Source organism: Anolis carolinensis, chromosome 5, assembly GCF_035594765.1.
Source record: "Anolis carolinensis isolate JA03-04 chromosome 5, rAnoCar3.1.pri, whole genome shotgun sequence".
In the NCBI taxonomy this organism is placed as follows: domain Eukaryota; kingdom Metazoa; phylum Chordata; class Lepidosauria; order Squamata; family Dactyloidae; genus Anolis; species Anolis carolinensis.
This window is the reverse complement of record NC_085845.1, coordinates 164,103,298-164,128,432: the sequence shown is the minus strand read 5'-3', so window position 1 is coordinate 164,128,432 and position 25,135 is coordinate 164,103,298. Positions and strand designations below refer to the sequence as shown.

Here is a 25,135-nt window from a genome sequence, read left to right as displayed (position 1 = left end):
AAAATTGAGAACAAATTTGAGCCATAAAAAATGTCCCTTAGGGATCACATGCAAATTTCAGGCTACACACATTGCCCACAGGACAAATAGTATATTCCTATTGCCAGCACATAGTTCAAGCCAATACCAAATATTAGGAGCTGCTAGGGAGCGTAGCGTTGGAAGATGTCCACATTCCTGTTGCTTGGGCTGTCCTGCAGACAGGATGCTGGGGTCAAGCAGCTCAATCAGTTCAACATCCTCCTGCAGCAGAACTTCCTGTTGCAGGATGGTGTGGAGAGCCTCTGAGCGAAAACCAACATCCTTTATATAAAGGATTCAGAAGAATAGCATTAATTGAGAACTACAAGCATTTGTCAAATAAAACTCGCTTTGTAACAATGCAATGCTTTCTATGGTCTAAAATCAAGATTAATGGTATCTGAAGTAGGTCCATGAGACTTAAGTTAGCTGTGACTGACAAAATCTATTCATTTTAATGTGTATAATCTATGTAGGTCCAAAATTAGATTAAGAAATGTGTTATTTAATACATATACAGCAGCATCTATATGCATGATGCTTTGTGGAATTTAATACATGGGAAACAACAGAAAAAAGATGGAAGTAAAAGCAGAAGTCAACAAGGGAGCAATATGTAGCTGCTTCAGGCCTGATACCAGCACCAGACAGGATTGAATAAATACTAAACAGGACATCTTTTTCAGAAACTTTATTAAATTAGGCATGATTCAGATCCATGTTTATTCACTACTAGCATGGGGAACCGTTGATGCCCGGGTTATTTGAGAAAGGCACTGTTTGTTTTTGGATGTGAGATCGTATCAGTTTGGTAATTTGTAATGCTATTTATTTGAAAAAAAGCCAGTCTTTGCTTTTGTTTTTTTTTATGAATGCTCCCATTAGAAAATGAATGAGGGATGTGGGTGAACTACAATTCGCAGAATCGTAGGTCAATCCTCCCCAAACCCCACCAGTATTCACAGTTGGCCATGTTGGGTCTGTGTGCCAGGTTTGGTCCAGATCCATCATCTGCTGGGTTCAGTGCTCTCTGAATTCATGTGAGCTATAACTCTCTGATGCCAAGATCAATCACCCCAAATTCCACCAGTATGCAAAGTTGGGCAGCACTGGTTCTGTGTGCTAAGTTTGGTCCAGATCTGTCATTGGTAGGATTGAGAGGGCTCACAGAATACAGGTGAACGATAACTCCCATAGTTAATCACCCTCAATGTCCACCAGTATTCCAGATGGCCATGTTGAATTTATTTGCCAATTTTGGTCCAGATCCGTTATTAGAGGGGTTCAGTATTCTCTGAATACTAGTGAACTATAACTCCTGGATGTCAAGGTCAATCACTCCCAAACCCCACAAGTATGTAAATTTGGCAATGTTGGGTCTGTGTACCAAGTTAGTTCTAGGTCAATCATTGGTGGAGTTCAGAGTGCTCTAAGATTGCAGGTGAATTATACATCCCAGTCCCCACAAATCCTATAAATCATGGTGAATTCTTCCCAAACCTCTCCAGTCTATTCAGTTGCTGATCAATTGTTGTTTCCTGTGTGCCATAGGAAAGGGTGGGGAAAGGTTAAGTGAGAGGCAGTGGGCGGGGTCATGCAAATAGAGAGAGAAAGGAACACTGGGATGTGCTCGCTGTAACCTACAATGTCCTTGGAGAGAATGACTTGGTGGCTCCACAGCACTAGGAACTATCGACTGTTTGTGGAGGCTGGAGGCTGTCTATGTGAGCGGACAACCGTGCCACATACACACATACAGATTTCCACTTTTATTATGTGTATAGATGTAGTATATAAAACAAGCAATGACCTATCAAGCTACGTTTTTCTTTAAAAGTGGAAGTAAATTATTTGTTAAAAAAACACAAATGATTATTAAGGGAAACAGGAGAGCTGTTTTAGTAGGAGAGTGGATTGGTAATGAAAGATACTTACCAACTGGTGGAGCACATCATCCTTTCTCTTGTGTGTTAAAAAAAGTAGCCAGCTGGTAAATCTCTCAGCTAGGTTTGACAGGATGCTTTTCTATAAAAAATGAAATAAGCAATAGTCGTTCATAATTATGAACTATTTCCCTAATTCACAATAATACTGTATATTTCATTTACATGAGCAAGGGGTGCCTATTAAGAAACAAGTTTTCATGCAAGAAGATTGGACATAGGTTTTGTCACTCTTACAGTTACACACATTTGTGCAAAAATGAGATTACACCATTAGATTTCCAATTTGTGGAAAAATGAATATTAAATTTAATCTGTGTCACCTTTGGAAAAATAGTCAACAATTTCACCCAAATTTCAAAGACATAAAAAAATAATTTACAACTTCCCAATTCCCCTCATAAACCATTGATTCCTCTAAAATACTATCATTTCCCTCTATTCCCCCCAAAATTCAATTATAGGAAGCTTCACATTGTAATATCCTGTTATCATTTTGAACGAGAAGAGGGGGCAAAAGGAGCCAGTCTCCTGTTAGGGACATCTGCACAAGTAAGTTTCCCCTTAAGTGTGTGGATCTCCTTTTTTAGGCTTGGTGGGGGGTTGATATTCTCTCCTTTTCTCTGCAGCACCCAATCACCCATCACACAGTGGAAAGCCTTTGATGCTGCCTCACATAGCCAACAATGCTGAGATCCATCAGGATCCTCTAGGGATCTCAGGGCTGATGTCATGAATTTGCATCTGGTTTATAGCAAGCATGATCAAACTTTGGCCCTCCAGGTGTTTTTGATTTCAACTCCAACAATTAGTAACAGGCTACTGCCAGGAAACAAACTGATAGCCAGTGCAGTTGTTTTAGGAGAGGGGTGATTTTTTCCCTATACCCAGCACCTGACCTTTGAACCAGTTAGAAGTTTCCAAACACTATTCTGGGGCATCCTCAGGTAATGCATGTTACAGTAGTCAGATCTGATTACTTCTCTTTCATACAATCTTCAGCTAAACTTGCATCATTAAAGCTAAAGAAGTTATGTTTAGCTAGAATCCAAATGCAGCTTTTCCTGAAATGTAATTTAGCAGCTGTATAAACAGCACTCAAAACTGGTACTAGGAGTCAAACTCTAATTATGAAAGTAAAATGTCAGTCAGATTAAAGGCAAATGTAATTAAATCAGTTAACTAGTGTTAAGAACATTTTCTTTAAACAAAGGGGCACTGATGGTTACGGTGGTTCTAGTTCAATGTTTTTTAAACATCAGCATAGCCTAAATGTCTAGCTGAATACTGACTTGGGGAAAGATTTCTACTTGAGCTTCTTAAAATGCCAAAGAACTTAAGGTTTCTCAACCAATTACCCAGTTAAACCACAAGTTGTTCATGGGCTTAACTTTAGGCCCATTGTCACCACTTTGCTTTCAAGTCAGCGACTGCTTGGCTTCTATGTCATTGGTAAAATAAGCAAATATAAACATGGTAGTATTATTTTCATTAAATATAAGCCAATCACATTTTAAAATTCAAAGTATTACACCAGTAAGATGACTTAAGTGTTTAAAATTCCACTAATTTGTTTGCTAACTGGTTTCATGATTTTGTCTGCAGATTGAAATTATTAGTTATTTGCCCTATATGCTTTTTTCCTCACTGTATATCAAAACAATAGCCATACCTAAGGGGAGATGGTGGCGGGATATAAATAAAGTTTTATTATTATTTATTATTAAGCAGCATGAATGCAGCTTCTTTGAATTACACCATATATTTATTTATTTACAGTATTTATATATGGTAATTGCCTTTAGATGATGATCTATTCAAACATCACAGACATCTCTCTTCTACTGTTCCATATTTGGAATACTCTCACAATTGGATTTAAAGTACACAGGTCTCAAAATGGGAGTACCAAATAATTGTATGGATTCCTTTGTGTGTGAAAATAATTGGATATACTAGACCGGGGGGGGGGGGGGATGCTTTCCAGCTGTCCTGCAAATATTATCTGATCATATGTGGTTTTTAATACTGAACAAAGTCATCAGCAATTTAAAAGGGGGAAAATTACAAAATAGGCATTATTTGGAAATAAGCAACTCTGAGCTGCTATACTGCAGCTATCAGCAATATACAGAATAAAAAGGAAGTTGCCTGCTGGATTTCCTTGTAAATACAGGAACTAGTTCTAAACTTAGAACAGACAGCCTTCAAATCACTGCAGGGAGTATGCTCTCTCTCTCTATTTTTTATGTTATTTTATTTTAGCCTAGTATGACTGCAAATTTGAGAAGTACAGTATCCTGTACAGAACTGGAAAAGCAAAGCAAATATCTGAAAGGTCTTGTTCAGAATTAAGTGTCAGAATCTCAGTGATTGCCTATGAGTACCATAGAAATATTTCAATCAAAATGTGAATTCTGAAAATAAGCATTATTAACTCAAAATCAGCTACAAATCAGAGAAGTTTACAAATCTAAAGTTTCTGGCGGGTCATCCATGGACCTTGTCCCTTTGCACAATCTAGATTGTCTAGCTGCGGAAACTAGATGGGGAATGAGAAGAAGCTGAAGAGTCTATTCCTGTATGCAGTTTATCACCTGCAAATCCACCATGCCTCTAATTTAGTATAAATAAAGAAACACAAGAGAGGAACACAAGTGTATCATTCTGCCTTGGTACCATGCTGACAATACCTTGTGGTTCCTCAGCAGTTTTACTGTACAGCAAAAAATATCAGAAGCAAAAAAACCCCCACTAAAATAGTTCTTTTTTGGCTTCTGAGCATACAGCTAGCAACATTTTTATGATATAGTAAGTTTCATCATTCCTATATCTAAGCAGTGTTTTGCTGTCTTTCCCCTCTTTCTTAAATTTTTCATCTTGTTAGCTTACATGAACAACTCCACGCCTAATATATCCATTTTGTCATGACTACAGTCACGTCACATTTTTCAGAATGTACAGATCAACATCTGCTGCCTTTTTATATACCTCCTTATTTTTGGATATTAAAATAGTCTCCAACCTACAGTGATGGGCAAAGAAGTCTGGAGCATAGCCTCCTTCTTATTTAACATGTAGCTGGAGCCTATCCACTGAAAGACAAACTATCCAATAGGAAAAAATGAAAAACAGAGATAACTTCATTGGAAATCCTCCAACTATTTGCTATAGTACAGCCCAAAACCAATAGAATTTTCAGCAAGAAGTAAATTAATACCATCTCAGGAGAGGAATTGCCCTATTTGTACCAACTCAATACAAGTTCACTGTGCTTGGCATGTACTGCTGGCAAGCTATTCATTATGTTGCTCTTTTCCTAGGAGAAGCATACAAGTATTGGGTTCCCTATGGGAACGTCTGCTTTAGTCCAAGTATTATATATAGCCCAAGAACAGACACATTTCTTGAAAGCAAAACTGACAGGTCTTGTTTTTGGTACTGAAGTGAAAAATTTACCTAGGTTATAGGTTATAGGGCAAGCCCCCATGCCCCAAAATTAAAAAGCTATATAAAAATTATTCTCTGTATGTCAGTTAAGATACGTAGTGTAATTTTGGTCTGTAACAGTAACATGTTGCAGGAATTGAAGTGTTAAAAATAATCTACAAGGATTATCTCATCTTCTTTTCCCTAGCCAGTGCTATTTAAAGCAAGTTTATTAAGGGCAGTCTCTGAGCAACAGAAGCAAGAAACTGTTCCCATTTGCAAAACTACCTTATTTTCTCCTATTCTGCCCTCTCACCTTGCATCTTTCAAGTTCCAAGGTTTCAACTCTGACTAAATCCTTCATTGTTCCAATAGAATAAGCACTGCAAATAAATATAATGCTCTCTGCAAACTGGATGAGCCTGGATTGTTTTAGGAGGCTTCAAACAGACTGTCCACACTATATGAACACTGCACAATCTTATACATTTCTCTTCAGAAATGATTTCTAATGACTCCAATAATTCTTACTCCCAGGTATGTGTCTATAGCAAGGTTGAAATTGTGTAGCACTCTAGATGTTTAGGAAATGCATCTTGCACCAGGCCTGGCCAACACCATCACTGATATAGAACGTTGGGAATTAGAAGCCCACAGCATCTGGATAGCTGGCACAATCCCCATTCCTGTGCTATACATAGCTACACCTGTAATAACTAAATGGGATGAAATACTGTGACATGACAAAGGTTATGAAGAGAAAGAGAGATGCTAAGGCCTAGAGAAAAACAGGGAAGGCTATTTTCCCATCAAAAACAGGTGTGGGGATGTGCTTGATTCTATTCTAGGCCTACACATTTCTGTTGGACAGACTCTTCCTGCCACTTGCTATGACTCTACCAGCAAGGAAAAGGGAATAAGTTCCTGTTTCCAGCTTTGGCTGCCCCAAAAGCTGTAATTCTGGAGAACCATCAGAAAAGGACTCAAAGGAAGACTGTTCTGCTCACTGATACAGATTTTCAACAATACTCATATGCAAACAAAGGGCACACTATGAAGGGATTGTTTAAACAAAGACCAGAAACTCCATGAGGTTATGAATTACTGAATTACCAACTTGCCTTCTGAATGGGACTTGTATCCATGTCTTTTTGTCCCTCTTTGGCTGTACATTCTTCTTGCTTTTGTACCACAGATGAGCATTTTTCAAAATCAGTGTGCCCCAAATCCTGTAAGTACTGATAAAGTGGTGAATTCTAAAATAAAAAGAGATATAATTAGATCAACTGGTTGATGAAGTACACCTGAATTCACAATTATTACAGTTTATTCAACTACAGTGTGTGTATATGTGCTTTGCATATCCACGTTTTACATATTAGATGAAATATTTCTGCACAAATCAGGAATGCATCACAAGAAATTATACTGATGAGTTAGACACCAGATGTATGTTCTCCAAAACAGAATGTTATCAAATTGCCAGGGAGTCTATTTTTAACACAAGGAAACAATCAATCCCTTTGTCCCATTGCTACAAACAAGTCCTTCCCCCGATAAGAACAGTCCCAATAAAATTGGTTATTATATTAAACACTAGCTGTGCCTGGCCACGCGTTGCTGTGGCAAAGTGGTGGTGGTATTGGTTAAAAATTGTTGTGTAATTTTTATTTGATGTTATTTTCATTTTTTAAATTTTATTGTAAGTTATATTTTTATTTATTATATTTTATTATTTTCTTGTATTATTTTTAGTTATTTTCTGTTATTATAGTATTTTATTGTATTAATTTTTAGTGTTTTTTATTATTTTTTATTGGGTTGCTAGGAGACCAAGTTGGAGGAGCTTAGCCTTCTAACTGGCAGCAATTGGTTAAAAGCAATTATTCCTCTCTCTCTAATTAGGACTTTATTTTTCTTTTCTTTTTGTTGTATCAACCTAGAGGCGTGGATGATGGGTTGTGTTGTCAAATTTCGAGGTTGGGGGGCCTGTAGTTTTGTTGTTTTGTGGGTCGCCGTGATGCCATCACTCTTTTATATATATAGATGTAGCTAGTTTTCGTTTTGTTTTGTGGAAATTTGTGGAGCCTCCGGTGGCTCAGTGTATTAAAGCACTGAGCTGCTGAACTTGTAGACCGAAAGGTCCCAGGTTCAAACCTGGAGAGTGGAGTGAGCGCCCGTTGTTAGCTCCAGCTTCTGCCAACCTAGCAGTTTGAAAACATGCAAATGTGAGAAGATCAATAGGTACCGTTCCGGCGGGAAGGTAACGGCGTTCCATGCAGTCATGCTGGCCACATGACCTTGGAGGTGTCTAAGGACAATGACAGCTCTTCGGCTTAGAAATGGAGATGAGCACCACCCCCCAGAGTCGGACACGACTGGACTTAACATCAGGGGAAACCTTTACCTTTACTTTTCGTTAATTCATAATGGTTTCTAATGGTTTAGATTAATTAACAATAAATTCTATACAAATTATTTTTTCTGTATAATGAGTACTCTAGAGAGCTCTGTCATTTGCAAGAATGTAGCAAGTTAATTCAATGTAAGAATTTGAAAAGCATAAGCAATCTGATTGCAAGTTTTTAGCAATCAGATTGGAATGGAACTTAAAAAGCCAACACTGTCCCCTAAATGTTGTTACATTTAGTTTTCAACATGAACTAAGCAAGCTGGTGCTACCATCACCACCACCCCACCAGCCATAGTAAGCAATTGCTTTCTTCTTGATTTAGGAGATGGTTTGATGTTAAAATTAACACCCAGGGCATAGCTTCTGCTGCTGTTGAGGAAATAATAGAAAGGACAATAAAGAGCGATTCAACATGACACCTTCAACAACTCTGAGCTCCTCTTTTCTACCCAAAGTTAGAAAAACAATAAAAGCTTCCTCCCAGACCCTCTCCCTTTCACTGCACTGTCTATCTTTAACTTGGGTTGGTATGCAGGAGTACAAGACGTTAATTACTGCACACAGCCCACAAGGAAAAGTGCTACAAGGGTGATGAAGATGTTTCATTTTGTGTATCCCCTTGCCTTTCCCCAAAACCAAAATCAATTATCTCTCGTCTCTTGTTTGCAGCAGTACACTGGCTAAAAATCTATTACAGCAAGTAACTGTCTAATCAATAGAAATATGATACATCTTAATAAAAATGAAACAGTCAAACTATGATATAGATGAGCAAGAAGTAGCAAAACTCAAAATAAATGCAAAAATACAAAATAGAAAAATACAATCATTTTAAAAATCGGTTTTAATTTACTGATTTTCTATAATCACATTATCTACATCTAGCATTACTTAATATATTGATTTTATGATGTAGCATGATCCCTCACTTTACCTATTTTAACAAATTAAATTGACATTAGGATACAATTGCAAGTAATTACCCAATTTATTACCACAGCTGTTAAAATCAAAACCACACCCAGGTAAATTTTGCTGATGCATTACAAAGGAAATGACTAAGCCTTTCTCTGTAGGTCTCGCAAGTTTCCTCCCTCTCCCACCCTATTGTATCTCCTGTGGATCTACCCTTTTATTAACTCTTAACTACATAAACAGGCTGAAAAGCTTTAATATCCTTCTTCAAAGCCATATGAATGTTAAAAACAGTTAATCAGAAGCCAGAACACAAACAAAAGCCAATACTCTGAAAAACCTTAATAAATGTTCTCTCACTCTCTTGTCTAATTATGTACACATTTATTTCTACTTAGTCCCAAAAGCAGATATGAATTTGCTTAACAGCTGAAAGAAAAAGCAAGTTTAATCTGAAATTTGTGCTTGCCTGTCTCTACCTCACTTATACACATACACATAAATACAAAACTTACAGGCAATGCAATCCTTGTCTCCTGGAAAATGTGATTCCACCTCTCTCTCAAATACTCTGCCAGTGCATCTTCCACTTCCCCATTTTGGTCTACTTGCCTCTCCAGGGTGACTGGAGCAGAAAATTACAAGTATTGTACAGAGAAAGTGCACCTGTGCTTTTGAATGCTTGCATTTTCCTGGCATCCTCATCAGAAGCAGCCAGATGCAATTCAGAAAGGCGATGCACTTCCTTCTGTTACCATATGATAGGAGGAACTGAGAAAGATTCTTAAAGGCTTTTAGGAAGTTACCGCTTAGAAGAAATATAGTAATGCACATCAATATTATAGCATGTCTGTTGCAGAGACTTACCGAGCAATTGTATTTAAAGGTCTTAGTCATATCCCCTTGGCTCATCATAATCTAATCCTGTTTATCATTTAGCAAATTACTCATAAATCTCAGATGCAATAGTGATGCTGGAAACATACATGATCTATGTATCCTAAATTTCATATCTATTTTTAATTAGGTTTAGAGATTTTATTTCTCTCACACCTGATTCTCAGTTACTCGTTTTTTAAAAGGAAAAAAAAAACTTTGTGTCATTAAAAATTGTCCATGATTTTGGCCCAACAGCATTTAATTCAACACATATATTTTGACAATTTAATTTGCTCAGCTCCAATTTCCTTCTTAATTTTCTGTCAAATTCCCATATATATTACAGCATTCATTAAATCAGTGATGGTTGCTAGACTTCAACTTCTATCTGCCCTAGTCAGCACAGTAAAAGGTGAGAAATGCTGGGAGTTGAGTTCAAAAATGTTTAGAACTGCATGATGCCGACTCCGGTTTAAATATTCTACTGTAGTAGCAGTTCTTTTACTGAACCTCTGCACTTCATTTTTTGGCATTTAACTATGCACAAAACTATGGCGCCCCCAGTGGCACAGTGGGTTAAACTGCTGAGCTGTTGAACTTGCTGACCGAAAGATTGGCGATTCGAATCCAGGGAGTGGAGTGAGCACCTGCTATTAGTCCCAACTTCTGCCAACCTAGCAGTTTGAAAACATGCAAATGTGAGTAGATCAATAGGTACCACTTCTGCGGGAAGGTAGCAGTCATGCTGGCCACATGACCTAGGAGATGTCTACGGACAATGCCGTCTCTTTGGCTTAGAAATGGAGATGAGCACCAACCCCCAGAGACTGACATGACTAGACTTAATGTCAGGGGAAACCTTTACCTTTTTAAAAACTATACACAGACATTTTAAAGTTTTCAGGAAATCGCTTTCATAATCTGTAGAGAGAGCGGCCATATGGAAGAAACAGAATATGAAGGGGAAATTTGGTCCATGATAAGGGTGGGGAAAGTATAAATCATGGACCACATGAAACCTCTCCAAGGCCTTTTGAACCCCCAAGCATACCCATATTTTTAAACAAAACATTTTAAAAGATAATACAGTCTTTGTCCTGTGTAGCGGGGGGAGGGGGGGAGGTAATTTTGCCATGTTTATATTCCTCTCCAATTTTTTGGATCAGGAAATTTTAAAGAATACTTTTAGTGGATTTTGAAAAACATAATTGCAAAGAAAGAAAACAAAAAGCAGAAAAACAAAGGAGGGAGTAGGAATACAAAAGATGAGAATGTAGGCTATGCATCTACATTAATGTAAGCTGTTCACATTTCTAAAAACATATTTTCTTGAAGCTGGTGTTTATAAATGAAACTTGAAACCATGTAGCAAAATTTCTGGCAAAATGAACTTCTACTGGGATGGGAGAATTACAGCATTCATTAAATCAGTGTAAATCACTGATGGGTCTATGGACTGTAATAACTGATGTTGTTATAAATGAAACATCTATATAGTAAATTGGAAGTTGGATTACTGGTGGAAAAAAGTATCTCTTGAGCATGACCTACACACACACACACATATAATTAGTGCATGATGAGAGGAACATGGTTGTCCAACTGCCTAAGGTTTTGATTATTGATTATTGTAGGATTCACACTGTATAGTCAGCCCTCCACATTCACTGGGGTTAGGGGCACACCCCCTGTGAAAGTGAAAAACCATGAATCAAATAAATGCTATGAGACAACACCTCTCTAAGAATGTCTAAGTCTTCTAGCATGAAGCTTCTACTGGAAGCTGACCACAGAATCCCACTGTAGGACCTGGAGATTGCTAGAGAGATGTTCTATCTTGGAATTTCTAGGTACTTCAGCATGACTTTACAGTCAACTTCCTGAGGAAGTTACATTGGATGACCTAGATATTCCAAGAGAGAACATTTTAATCAAATCCAGGAATAATCAAATATGCAAAAGTCAAACTCTCAAATGTGAAGGGCCAGCTGTATTGCTAATTCATTTTTCCCTTGCCAATACTGTTTAACCTGCATGAAACAGAAAAGAAGATCATACACTCTATCTACTCTGACTCTATTAGCATGGCTACTTTTAACTTTGCAATGCTTCCTTTATAACAAAAGCATGATGATTTATACACAATACAAAGTTTTTTTGTTAAGGTATATGTAAATGAAGGATATTGTTTCAAAAGTTGCTTTGTTTTGTTGCATTGTTGTTCTAAGTGCCTAAGCTATTAAATCCAATTTTTAAAAAAAATCTGTTAATCACTTAGTGATTTAATCAGGTAGATCATATTTTTTAATTAAAGTGGATTTTTAGTATTTGAAACTAAGTCTATGTTGCATTCTCTTTTCCAATGTGTTCTTTTTATCCCAGGAATCCTACTAGCAATACTAGTCCTCTCCTGTTCTGCCACTTTTTTTTCTTTTGCTTTTGTGAGGCCCATCCTTTTCCGATTTCAACTTCTTTACTTGAAATTGGCAACTCCAACTTGACCATCAACCAAAAACACTATTACCAAGTATGATGTTCCATTGAGTTATTGCCACTATAGAAAGTCATTCTTTTTCATTATAAAATACTAGCTGTGCCCGGCCACACGTTGCTGTGGCAAAGTGGTGGTGGTATTGGTTAAAAATTGTAATTTTTATTTGACATTATTTGCATTTTTTATAAATTTTACTGTAAGTTATATTTTTATTTATTATATTTTATTATTTTCTTGTATTATTTTTAGTTATTTTCTGTTATTATAGTATTTTATTGTATTAATTTTTTAGTGTTTTTTATTATTATTTTTTGGGTTGCTAGGAGACCAAGTTGGAGGAGCTTAGCCTTCTAACTGGCAGCAATTGGATAAAAGCAATTATTCCTCTCTCTCTAATTAGGACTTTATTTTTCTTTTCTTTTTGTTGTATCAACCTAGAGGCATGGATGAAGGGTTGTGTTGTCAAATTTCGAGGTTGGGGGGCCTGTAGTTTTGTTGTTTTGTGGGTCGCTGTGATGCCATCACTCTTTTATATATATAGATCATGATGTATTTGACATCACAGTGACAATTTTTCAAAATTCTTTGACATACATTATATAAAATATTTCCAAAACTAAAGGATAACACTCCCATTTTGAAAAATGTAAAGATATATGAATTAAATAACCACTCCAAAAGTCTTGACATTCCTATTATTACACTTGCAGAAATCACACAAGAAATATGCATAAATGTTTCTTGCCATGTCAACTGTTCAATAAAATGGAACAAACTTTCTGCAGTTGACCATTCACATTAATGGGTTTGACGTCAGTGAATTTGAGTATTCAAGGATTTGAATTAAATGTTTTTCTTTGGAATGTCTAGATCTTCTAGTGCAACTTCCTTTAGAAATTAGTCACACTGGAGGACCAAGAGATTCCTAGAGAAAACACATCTCTAGGTTCTCCAGTCCAATTCTGTGGTCAACTTCCAGCAGAAATTGGCCACAGAGCCATACTGAAGGACCTAGAGATTTCTAGAGAGGTGTTCTTTCAAGTATAACAAATAGCATTTTTTAATTCAGTTTGTCACTTCTATTGGGTCCTGTGCCTCTAAATGTGGAGGGCTGATGTATTGTGTAAGAAGCAATACATCTTAAATCTAAGTCAGCTTTCAAAGAAGCACGAGAAAAAAGAAATAACTAAATTCTGTGAGTGGCTTTGGAGGACACAAATATGAACAGAGGTACAGGAAGCTATAAAGCTCTTAAATGTGATTTAAATTGTATTGCCTCCTAATGGAGATTAATACTGCTCTTTCAGTAAAATTGATCTTGGAATTTAAAGTCATGAAAATATATAAAAAAAGCACACTGGCACACAGTATGAAATGTGAATATTAAGAAATACGAATAAAAAAAAGGAAATTATACTTTTATGAACTGATTAACATCCTGGTATTTGAATCTTTATAAGTTCAAACACAATTCATCTATTAGCTATAGCATGTTTCAAGGAAAGCACTACTAATTGTTCACAAGCAGTGTTTCTAATGGAATATGCTTCATGAATAAATTACAAAATAGAAAAGATGCTGTGGCTGCAGTAAGGAAACCCTTTAAGCCAGAGTCTTTTGTAAGACAACTATATCAAACTGTAGACCCATATTTTACTTTTAATTCCACCGGACCATTAGCTATTACACTAAAAACGAAGATATGAATGCATCTCAAAAAGGAGTTTAAGCAAGCCAAAATGGTAATGGCAAAAAGTCAACAATTCTATGAAAATTTACATGAGATATAAATCTGCCCTGTCAATCCTCCCATTGCAGTTTCCAAATTGCATGGGGAGAGGAAAATTGTCCATCATTGGTTCAATTAATAGTCGCTTCCACAGGTTAAAACAGGCATGGGCAAATTTTGGCCCTCCAGGTGTTTGGACTTCAACTTTTGGAGTTGAAGTCCGAAACACCAGGAGGGCCAAAGTTTGTCTGTGCCTGAGTTAAAAAGACTGCATGTGCCCTTTGCCGAAGGACTGAATTGGAATATTTATTTATTTATATCCCACTTTATCTCTCCATATGAAGACTCTAAGTGGCTCACAATTAAAAACATTACAATACAACTTAAAATATACAATAATAAAACAGTACTGTCATTTATCATTAGTAGTATTATAATTAATATATGAGTATTATTATATTACATCATCATCATCATTATTATATGTATTATTATTAGTACTATGTAATGGCTTGTTACTAATGTTTACTCCTTTCCACCGAATGCCAAGGACGATGCCTGTCATTAGTAATGGACTGAACGAGGGCCAACAAGCTAAAACTAAATCCAGACAAAACAGAAGTACTCCTGCTCAGTTGCGAGGCAGATCAGGGTGTGAGATTACAACTTGTGTTGGATGGGGTTGCACTCCCCTTGAAGACACAGGTTCGCAGTCTGGGGGTGATCCTGGACTCATTGCTGACCAGGTGTTGGCAGTGGCCAGGAGTGCCTTTGCACAGTTAAAACTTGTGCGCCAGATGCACCCGTACCTTGAGATACCTGATCTGGCCATGGTAGTCCATGCCTTAGTCACATCTCGTTTAGACTACCGCAATGCTCTCTATGTGCGGCTACCTTTGAAAATAGATTGGAAGATTCAAATGGTCCAAAGACTGGCAATCAGGTTACTAACTGGAGTGCCTTTCAAGGAGACAACCACTCCCATGCTGCAGAAGCTCCACTGCCGGTCAGCTTCCGGGCTAAATACAAAGTGCTGGTTATTACCTTTAAAGCCCTAAATGGCTCGGGTCCAGGCTATTTGAAAAACCGCATCTCCCACTACAGACCAACTCAGACACTGCGGTCACCGGAGGAAGCCCTGCTTTCAGTCCCACCCCCCTCCCCCTCGTGGGAATGAGAGATAGCGCCTTCTCCATGGCAACCCCCCAACTCTGGAACTCCTTTCTTAAGGAGTTAAAGCTGTCCCCCTCCCGCCCTGCCTTCAAGAAACAGCTGAAGATGTACCCTTGCTCACTGGCTTATGATGATGATAATGAATAGATGATAATACAGTAGAGTCTCACTTATCCAACATAAACAGGCCGACAGAACGTTGGATAAGGGAATACATTGGATAACAAGGAGAGATTAAGGAGAAGCCTATTAAACTTCAAATTAGGTTATGATTTTACAAATTAAGCACCAAAACATCATGTTATACAACAAATTTGACAGAAAAAGTAGTTCAATACCCAGTAATGCTACGTAGTAATTACTGTATTTACGAATTTAGTACCAAAATATCACAATGTATTGAAAACATTGGCTACAAAAATGCATTGGATAATCCAGAACATTGGATAAGTGAGACTCTACTGTACTACCATTATACCATTGATTAATAGCTGCCATCCGTATCCGTGCCCTGTACACCCCACAAGCTCAATAGACATCTTGAGAATAATCAATCTATTTACCCCCAAGCAGCTGGGAAATTGACGTTTCCGGTGTATGTTTGATGTTTTGTTTCATGTCTGATACAATAGGTTGCGTTTTTCATTTAATTTTAGTTGTGAAACCATCATTTGTTTTTTATATGTTGGGTTGTCAATTTTTGTTATTATGGGTGTATTGTTGTTGTGTTCGGGCCTTGAATGTTTGCCTTTTAAATTTGGAATCCGCCCTGAGTCCTTCCAGGGAGATAGGGTGGAATATAAATAAGGTTTTATTATTATTATTATAAGGAGCCTCCGGTGGCCTAGGGGATAAAAACCTTGTGACTTGAAGGTTGGGTTGCTGACCTGAAGGCTGCCAGGTTCGAATCCCACCCGGGGAGAGTGCGGATGAGCTCCCTCTATCAGCTCCAGCTCCATGCGGGGACATGAGAGAAGCCTCCCACAAGGATGGTAAAATATCAAAACATCCAGGCGTCCCCTGGGCAACGTCCTTGCAAACGGCCAATTCTCTCACTCCAGAAGCAACTCCGGTTGCTCCTGATACGAAAAAGAAATTGTAAATGATTTCCAGAAAACGGTATGTTTGAACTTGATGTGCATATTCTTAGGGAAAAAAGAGATTGAGCATCTGGGTTTCCAAAACCCTCCATCTCAGCTTTTCTCAACCTGGGGTCAGGACCCCTGGAGGGTTCAAGAGGGGGTGTCTGAGGGGTCGCTTAAGCGGCTGAGGGGGAAAAGGAAGGGGCCTGAGGCTGTTAGGAATGGTGGGAGTTGAAGTCCAAAACACCTGGAGGGAGGGCCCAAGTTGGTCCATGCCTGATTTATCCCCCACATATGCGGAGGGCGAGCTCCTGAGGCGACGGGGCCCTTCCTCCCTTTTGTCTCTTCCCACCCTCGTTGAGGCTGCGAGCAGGCCCTCCTTCCCTTCCCCGCCGGGTGAGGAGGCTCCAGCCCGGGAGAAGAGGCCTCCCCCGCCGCCCCTTCCTTCCCTCGAAGCCCCCCGAGAGTCCCTTCCTTCGCCCACCTCAAACACCACTTCGTCGTCAAACTCCGGTGTCATCCTTCTCCGCCATCCGCGCCGCTCTCCCGAGGCACGATGGGAAACCGAGTCCAGCCAGCGCCGCGACTACATAATCTTCCCCCTCTCTCGCAGGCCCGGCAACTACAACCCCCAAGAGCCATTGGGAAAGGAAAGAGAAAGCGGGTTAGCGCTCCTTGATGGGATTGGAGGGCCAATGGGAAGAAGGTGTGTTCCAATCTCTGTCCTGGAGGGGGCGCTGTTCGGCAGGCGGGGAGGGAGCTGATTGGAGCGCGGTCTCGAAGCCCTCCAATCAGCTCCGCCCTCGCAGAGAAGGTGCGTTAACTCCTTGGCCTGTAGGGGGCGCTGTTTTGCAGGATTGCCCAGGCAGGCGGGAGAGCGGAGGCGTTGGAGCGCCCTTCTCCCGGTGGGAATGTTAGACGGCGAGAGGCTCACGGAGGGACTGCGCAGGCTTCGCGTAAACTCCGCGCTATGCCTTAAGGATCGGGGTCTCCGGGGCTGGAGGCAGGCATCATGAGCACCGCTGCCGGTGAGTTAGTGGAGGAGGAAAAGTTCCCTTGACTGTGGCTGGGGAGAAAATGCAGATCGGGTTTGGATAGACAATAGGAGGAAAGGGCTCTTCTGCCTCCCCTTCTTTGAGGAAGGAAGGAAGGAAGGAAGGAAGGAAGGAAGGAAGGAAGGAAGGAAGGAAGGAAGGAAGGAAGGAAGGAAGGAAGGAAGGAAGGAAGGAAGGAAGGAGTGGGCTGAATTGGGAGCGGGTCGCCGTCTGAACTTCCTCCAAGTTGGAAGTTCAGTTCTCGTTCCTTTTCCATCCCTTTTCCTTTCCTTTTCCAGCCCTTTCCTCCCTTTGAGTACCTTCAACTGCTTTCCCATGACTTAGGGTGCATCTACATTGTAGAATGAATGCAGTTTGACACCGCTTTGACCGCCAGGACTCAAGGCTATAAGATCCTGTGTAGAATTGCACCTTTATTCCCAGTCTTCTTTTATTCTTTGGTGCCCCTCTCTCTTCCCCCAAGACGACTCTTCGGTGGCAAGAACTTTCCCCCAAAACTCTTTTAAGTTTTCTATAAAGATCCCTTCTCTCCCTTTGGGGATTTTAGACGCTATTTTTCCTGGAATCGAGTATAATTCCTTGCCTGTTTTATTAATCGCTGGAAGTAAACAAGGATCCCCCCTCCCCCGTTTTCCTGCTTCATGAATCCACCTCCCACTCGCTTTCTCTCTCTCTTCCTTTCTTCCATCTTTCTCCTGATTCTCTGAGGAAATGAAGGGAATGCCCTTTAAAACGACTTGTTGTGAGGTTTCCGGGCTGTATGGCCATGTTTCAGGAGCATTCTCTCCTGACATTTCATCCACATCTATAGCAGGCATCCTCAGAGGTTGTGAGGTCTGTTGGAAACTAGGCAAGTGGGGTTTATGTATCTGTGGAAAGTCCAGGGTGGGAGAAAGAACTTTTATCTGTTTGAGGCAAGTGTGAAAGCTGCAATTGACCACCTTGATTATCATGTAATAGCCTTGCAACTTCAAAGCTTGGCTGCTTCCTGCCTGGGGGAATCCTTTGTTGGGAGGTGATTAGCTGGCCCTGATTGTTTCGTGTCTGGAATTCCCCTATTTAATGAGTGTTGTTCTTTAATTACTGTCCTGATTTTTAAATACTGGCAGCCAGATTTTGTTCATTTTCACAATTTCCTACTTTCTGTTGAAATTGTCCACATGCTTGTGGATTACACAAGCCAAGACAGTTTCAGCTTATCTTTTACAATCATAAACTTACTGTTTAGGTAACCTTGGGTGCATCTACAACTGCAGTTTGCAGTTATTAATGCATTTTGACGCTACTTTAACTCAGTGTTTTAGCAGGTCAAAATCTTTCTTTTCAGAAAGGTGTTTTGCGAATGAGCCGGGGAGGCTGTGTTTTATGTGGTTTAGCAGATTTTAAAATAGTGTTATTGCTTGTAATTGTGTGATTTTTAAAAATAAGTCCTGTGTTTCATTCTATTTTAATGTTTGTATGCTTTAGGTTTTAATTTACATATTTTATGATTTTTCATGTTAGCCATCCTGAGTCTCTTCAGGGATATAAATATACCATATCAGCATCATCTTGGGATTTTTAGTTTGGTTAGTTCCTTTTAGCAAAGAAGGCTAAAACGATCTTGTAAAATGTCAGCTCCTTTGATTCCATAGCATTGAGCCATGGCACTTAAAGGGGGTGCCAAACTACATTAATTCGACAATGTAGATCAGACATGCTTAAGTGGCTGAGGGAGAAAAGAAAAGGACCCGAGGCTGTTAGGAATTGTGGGAGTTGAAGTCCAAAACACCTGGAGGGCCGAAGTTTGCCCTTGCCTGTACTATAGCAAGTGCTAAATATTTTCCCCATAGGTCTTAATTATGTGTTGGAATAGGCAATTTGAACATTTAAAATTGACTTGGAAGGCTGCTTTGATACCCATATCAACTCAAAACTAAATTCCATTAAGTTTACACTCCATGTAAAAAGGTAAAGGTTTCCTCTGACGTTAAGTCCAGTCATGTCTGACTCTGGGGGTTGGTGCTCATCTCTATTTCTAAGACGTAGAACTGGCATTGTCTGTAGACACCTCCAAGGTCATGTGGCCGGCATGACTGCATAGAGCGCCGTTACCTTCCCACTGGAACGGTACCTATTGATCTACTCACATTTGCATGTTTTCGAACTGCTAGGTTGGCAGAAGCTGAAGCTAACAGCGGGTGCTCACTCCGCTCCTGGGATTTGAACCTGCGACCTTTCGGTCTGCAAGTTCAGCAGCTCAGTGCTTTAACACACTTCGCCACCGGGGTTCCACATATACACTCCATGTATATGACTGCATTTACAAGGGAATATATCTTATTTATTTCCAAACCTTGGACTCAAGGTAGTTTGATTTTAGTTGTGCTTAATAGATGCAGAGTTATACTGAAAATGGTTGTCATTCTGAAGTAAATATTTAGATTAAATGTTTTCATAACACTTTACAGAATTACAACTAACGAACTTGAAAATAACTTTCATAGTTGGAAGTAAGCTGCTTTGGTATTGGATAACTGATTCCCATGTAAATGCACTTGGCTAAACTTGCAGCATTGACAAAAAACCTGCTGGACAGAATGTGCTGTCTTTGTATGCCACCTGAACGGTTTTGGTTAATTTATGTGCAAGCTATGCCAGTGGAAACTGATCTAACATACATAAGGCACTGCCTTGACTGTGTTACCTTGTTCTCTGAGGCCACTATAGCAGTATCAAAATGAGAAGTATATGACAGACTGAAAAATACATAGAGTATTATTAAATTACCACCAGCAATGTACTAAATAACCTGATTTTAATATTTTGTTTTTAAAAAATTGGTTGCTATTTTGTAGTACTGTTTTGTTTAGATTGCATTTGCATACAGTTTATATATGATGTATGTGTGTAAGTAAACACGATTGGTCCTAGAGTAGACTTATATTGTAGGCATTTATATGTGCTATATAAGGTCAGCGGTTCAAATCTTGGGAGCGGAGTGAGCTCCCTCTTTTAGCCCCAGCTTCTGCCAACCTAGCAATTCAAAAACATGCAAATGTGAATAGATCAATAGGTATCGCTGCGACGGGAAGGTAACAGTACTGCATGCAGTCATGCCGGCCACATGACCTTGGAGGTGTCTACAGACAACGCTGGCTCTTTGACTTAGAAATGGAGATGAGCACCCCTCTCCCCCAAGCGTTTGACACGACTGGACTTAATGTCAGGGGAAAACCTTTACTTTTACCCAAGCCAAGCACTATGGGGATATATGCACTGATACATATGCAGATTGAGTACCCTTTATCCAAAATGCTTGGGTTCAGACATGTTTGGGATTTCTTTTGTATGTTGGGATATTTTCATATACATCATGAAATATCTTGGAGATGAGAACCAAGTCTAAATACAATTTTTCGTATTTCATATACTATGCTATACCCAAGGTCTGAAGGTAATTTTCTACACAATATTTTTAATAGTTTTCTGAATGAAGCAAAGTTTGTGTACACTGAACTATCAGAATGCAAAAGTTTCACTATCTCAGCCATCCATGTAGACAGTTTTTGATTTTGGGACATTTTAAATTTCTGCAGTAGGGAAACTCACCTGTACTACCCATTGTCTCTTTGTGATGTTGTCTTGAGGCCAGGCAGTGAGACTTGAGCCAGACTACTGAAACATAACCATGCTTTTCAGTTACATTTTATTACAGTATATACAGGACAGAGTAATTTCTATATCAAATTATCCCTTAGAAACTGTTTCTTTCTCTTTGTGTGGAAGGGCGTTGCCTACTGAAAATGATATGGCTATTGAAGCCTTCATGATTTGTTTCTCTGGCACCATTCTTAGAGCCTATGAATCGTCTGCAAAGGAATTGCCATGTTGGAGCAGAGTCTTGTCTTTGCTATCACTTTTCTGTTCTTGATAGTTGAGTGTTGCTGGGAACAGCCACAGAGTAAAACAGCAACAATAATCCTCTGGGTGACATGTGAAGTGGCCCACCAAGGCATATGGGCATTTGGAATTTGAATCCATGCCCAGATCTGACCCTGATTTTCCATTGACCTATTGTCCTTGTGAAGTTGAGATTGGATCTGCAACAGAAGTTGAGCTGGAGTGGGTGTCCTTATCTGTTGTCCTTTTGGTGATAGACAGCTTTACTATCTGACTGAGCTCTGGTCTTTGTAAACTGTCAGTAGGTCTTTGCAGCACACAGCAAAGATTTTGGATTTCCTGGAATTAGAGAAGGGTGATAAACAGCAGGACTATAAATTTAAAATTAGAGCTTGAAAACATTCAAGGTATAACTTAGTTACATTAGAGTTGCAATGTAATGAAGAATAAGACAACTTATCTTCTTTTATGGTGTGATTATATTTTAGTTGCTTTGACAGTTACAGCGTACACAGATCATCAGGCAGATGGGCTTTGCACTACAGACCTACTGTAGCATTTTGACTTTAAAAATGGACTAAACTATTTTAGATACTTTAATAATTGTTAACTGTAATTATTGCTTATGAGAGAGTTGTAACTGAGAAATGGTAAGAAACTCTCAAACTCTCTTCAAATATTTTCTTGATTATTATACTCTTGCAGGAAAAGCACAAAATTAACATATTGGCATAACATATTGAGACCTTGTGTGTCTCAAAGGATAGTATAAAAGTATCTGAACTTAAATGCCTATACAGAGAGACAGTACAGTGTAGTGGTTTGAGCACTGGGGTACAACTCCGGCAACCAGGGTTCAAATCCCCACTCAGCCATGGAAACCTTTGGATGACCTTAGGCTAGTTGTTTTCTCTCAGCCACAAAGGCAATCCCCTCTGAACAAATCTTGACAAGAACAGTGTGACCTTAGGGTCACCATGAAGTGACTTGAAGACGCATAGCAATAATGTTGTTAGCACTATAATATTTTATTCCTTTTTATTAGTATACCCCATTTTAAAGAAAGGAGGACAGAAGGTATAGGAGGATGTATTGGTTGGTTTCTGAGTAATAAGCAATATATAGTATGACCCACATATCTACATGGATATATTCTTGTGTTCCATGTTTATATATGAAACCATAGATAACAGCAAACCATGTTCATTTTAGTGGGACAAATGAACAGTGAAACTTTCAGTAAGCTAAACTGTGTACAGAATATTGGTTCTACGGATACTCTATCTCCAAAAGCTTTTTCATCCCCAGTTCCTTTTTGAAAAGCAGGAACAAAAAGATCCCGCAGTTTAATTTTGGCTGGTGAGATGAAGGAAGCTTGAGGTGTGGTGTGGCCAAGTAGTGGATTTTTTTGTAGAAGTACAACTAGTGGGTTAAACCACTCAGCTGCAGAACTTGCTGCCCAGAAGGTCAGCGGTTTGAATCTGCAAGATGGGGTGAGCTCCCGTTGCTAGCTCCAGCTTCTGACAACCTAGCAGTTCGAAAGTAGATCAATAGGTACAGCTTCAGCAGGAAGGTAATGGCGCTCCATGCAGTCATGCCAGCCACATGACATAGGAGGCATCTACGGACAACGCCGACTCTTTGGTTTAGAAATGGAGATGAGCACCAACCCCCAGAGTCGGACATGACTAGACTTAATGTCAGGGGGAAACCTTTACCTACAACTAGGACAGATAATAAAATAATGTCTGAGCCATATGTTTAGATGCACCCTGTTCCTTAATGTCTGGTCTAGATCTGCCTCCCCAAGTCAGTACTTTGAATCTGACTCCCATTCTGGTGATCTTTGAGGTTTTAGGATGGAAAGGTAAATCTGATTCCAGAAATCTGAATGCTCCTCACCTTTGTAAAGATTACCTATGTTAAGTCAATAATTAAGTAACTTATGTAAATACCAGGGGGTATCCATTGTTATTAGGCAATTGAGTTTAACAACACCAGTGATCTTTTTCCATTTTAAAAACCAAAACAAACCTTTGCCTTAAAATAATAAATGCCTATATTTGTAGAAAGCTGCTAACTCAGATTTTGAAGATGAGTGAGGGATCAGTGAGGGATTGTTCCTAGCCACAAGTCTGCAAGGACAACCTAGCTGATAGAAATCTTAACTCAATTAAAAGTGGTAGATAAATTATGTGGACCAGATGTTTTTTGGAGTAGTTTTAGAGAAAAGATAGCCATCTGAGTCCTGTTTTAGAGAAGAAGTAGGGGATAAATAAAAGGGATAAGGCAGTGACAAAGAGAACAAAACAGCATTTTTACAGCTATTCTTTCTCAACCAAATGTCCTCCAGATGTTTTGGATTACAATTTCTATCATCCATACTGTGGACAATGCTAATGGGTTGATGGAAGCCGAAGTCCAGAAGCGCTGAAGAAGTAGTTAAAAACTGCTGAATTAAAATGAGCTAAGTTATTAACCATGTTGAAATTTGCCAACAAAATTGTAAAACTTAAAGAATTTCTCAGGTTCTGATTTTAGAATTCACTTTATGCCAGAATTAAGTTGTTAAAGTAATGTGTGAAATAATTACATGAATCTAAATGCCAAAGGGTCATGAACTATTTTCCTAGAAGTTCTACTCTAGCTTAGAACGTAAAAGGAAATTTTACACTCGTAAAGCCTTTGGCTCTTACACATGCAGTCAGTTGGATAAAACTAGATAACATCTTGAGTAGCACATGAAAACAATATACCCAGTAACAAGAAGAATTGTCAGTGCATGTACTGACAATTCAAGCTAAGAGTCATTTTTGACAGGGTGAGTTTTCCCAAAGGGTTTTCATAAACACGAACCATTATACCCATGTCTGGAAACAGCAAAATACAAAGAGTTGGAAAGGAGGCCAGACTTACTATTAGCTAGGCAGTGGTTCTAGGTTTTTTGGCCTACAACTCCCAGAAATCGCAGCCAGTTTACCAGCTGTTAGGATTTCTGGGAGTTGAAGGCCAAAACATCTGGGGACCCACAGGCTGAGAATCACTGAGCTAGAGTAAGAGTTTCGTGCAAGACCAAAATTTGAGATGTCGTGAGTAGGGAGGAAATAGTTACAAACGATGGTGTTACTGTATTTTTTACTGCCAAAGAAGGGAAAGGCTCTTGTGGGATTTTCTGTTTTAGATTTTAAAATTAACTTGGCTGCTCTTGAATAATGTACACCTTAGCTTTTGGGGGCTGGGACATGGGTGCAAGCACATTTGATGTTCTTATCTTTAGATGAAAATATGAGAAGGGAAGGAGCTGTCTGAAAATAGTTCAGGAGGTGAGATGAGAGATGTAAACAATGACACAAAAGGGTGTAGAAATGCAGACATCTTTATGTTTGAATGTATTCATTATGCTTACAGATCCTACTCATCAGGGATGAAACTTTATGGTTTTCCAGATTCTTTTAATTTCCACTTCCAGAAGGCTTGACTGGTTGAAAGACATTATGGAAGTTGTGTTAGAAATGTATTCAGAGTACCAAATGTGTTACACCTTTATGTGTAATGCAGTTGTCAAAATCTGTTTAATGGCTGAGAATACTTCTCCTGTTTTAATCTTTACTGAAGATACAAATCATTTCAAAATCCTTTGTGATGTGAGAAGCTACCAGGGCTTTGTTTCTCAAAGTCAACATTGCTGCAGAACCAGTATAGCATCTTAACACCTCATTTTGTAATATTGCTGCAGTATAGTTACTATTTCTGCCTGTTGCATTGCTGATATAACAAGCCTTAGAACTCACATTTAAGTAATATACCAGATCCAAAGATTTAGGGAGTTGAGAGGAATATCAAGGCAGAAATGTTAAAGACAACCTGATTGTTTTTGTGTACAAAATATTTTAGCAGATTTTGCATATGCTAAAATCCATCACTGTTATATATTATAGTCCAAAAACCTATAACCACTGATCCTATTTTTTATTTTCTGGATAATAATTTCTGCTAGGTCAGTGAGACTAGCTTTCATGTATGAGGTAAAGTTAAACATATACTGAATTGTGATGTTGACAACCCATGTTTCAAAACTGTAGTTCTAGGTATGCTTCCTAAGAATTTCCAGACAAATAAA

At 38.9% G+C, this 25,135-nt stretch overlaps 2 protein-coding genes across 4 annotated transcripts in view; one reads left to right on the top strand and one right to left on the bottom strand.

Annotated features, from left to right (window-relative positions):
• The window catches only part of vezt (vezatin, adherens junctions transmembrane protein), a 38,380-nt gene extending 21,660 nt beyond the window's left edge, over positions 1–16,720 (bottom strand). For 2 of the 3 annotated variants that reach the window (XM_008110847.3, XM_003221072.4), the window contains exons 1-4: positions 16,563–16,720; positions 6,515–6,649; positions 1,957–2,046; positions 128–303 (exon numbers count right to left, since the gene is read on the bottom strand). In XM_008110847.3, the coding sequence (XP_008109054.1) occupies positions 128–303; positions 1,957–2,046; positions 6,515–6,649; positions 16,563–16,598 (437 nt within the window). In that variant the 5' untranslated portion in view covers positions 16,599–16,720. Of the gene's footprint in view, positions 1–127; positions 304–1,956; positions 2,047–6,514; positions 6,650–9,236; positions 9,644–16,562 lie in introns of those variants that run through there. The other variant, XM_016993742.2, reaches the window with a different exon arrangement.
• A 211-nt stretch (positions 16,721–16,931) lies between these two features.
• Positions 16,932–25,135, top strand: part of fgd6 (FYVE, RhoGEF and PH domain containing 6) — a 69,214-nt gene continuing 61,010 nt past the window's right edge. The window contains exon 1 of the mRNA XM_008110852.3: positions 16,932–17,106. Coding sequence (XP_008109059.2) covers positions 17,091–17,106 — 16 coding nt within the window. The 5' untranslated portion in view covers positions 16,932–17,090. The remainder of the gene's footprint in view (positions 17,107–25,135) is intronic.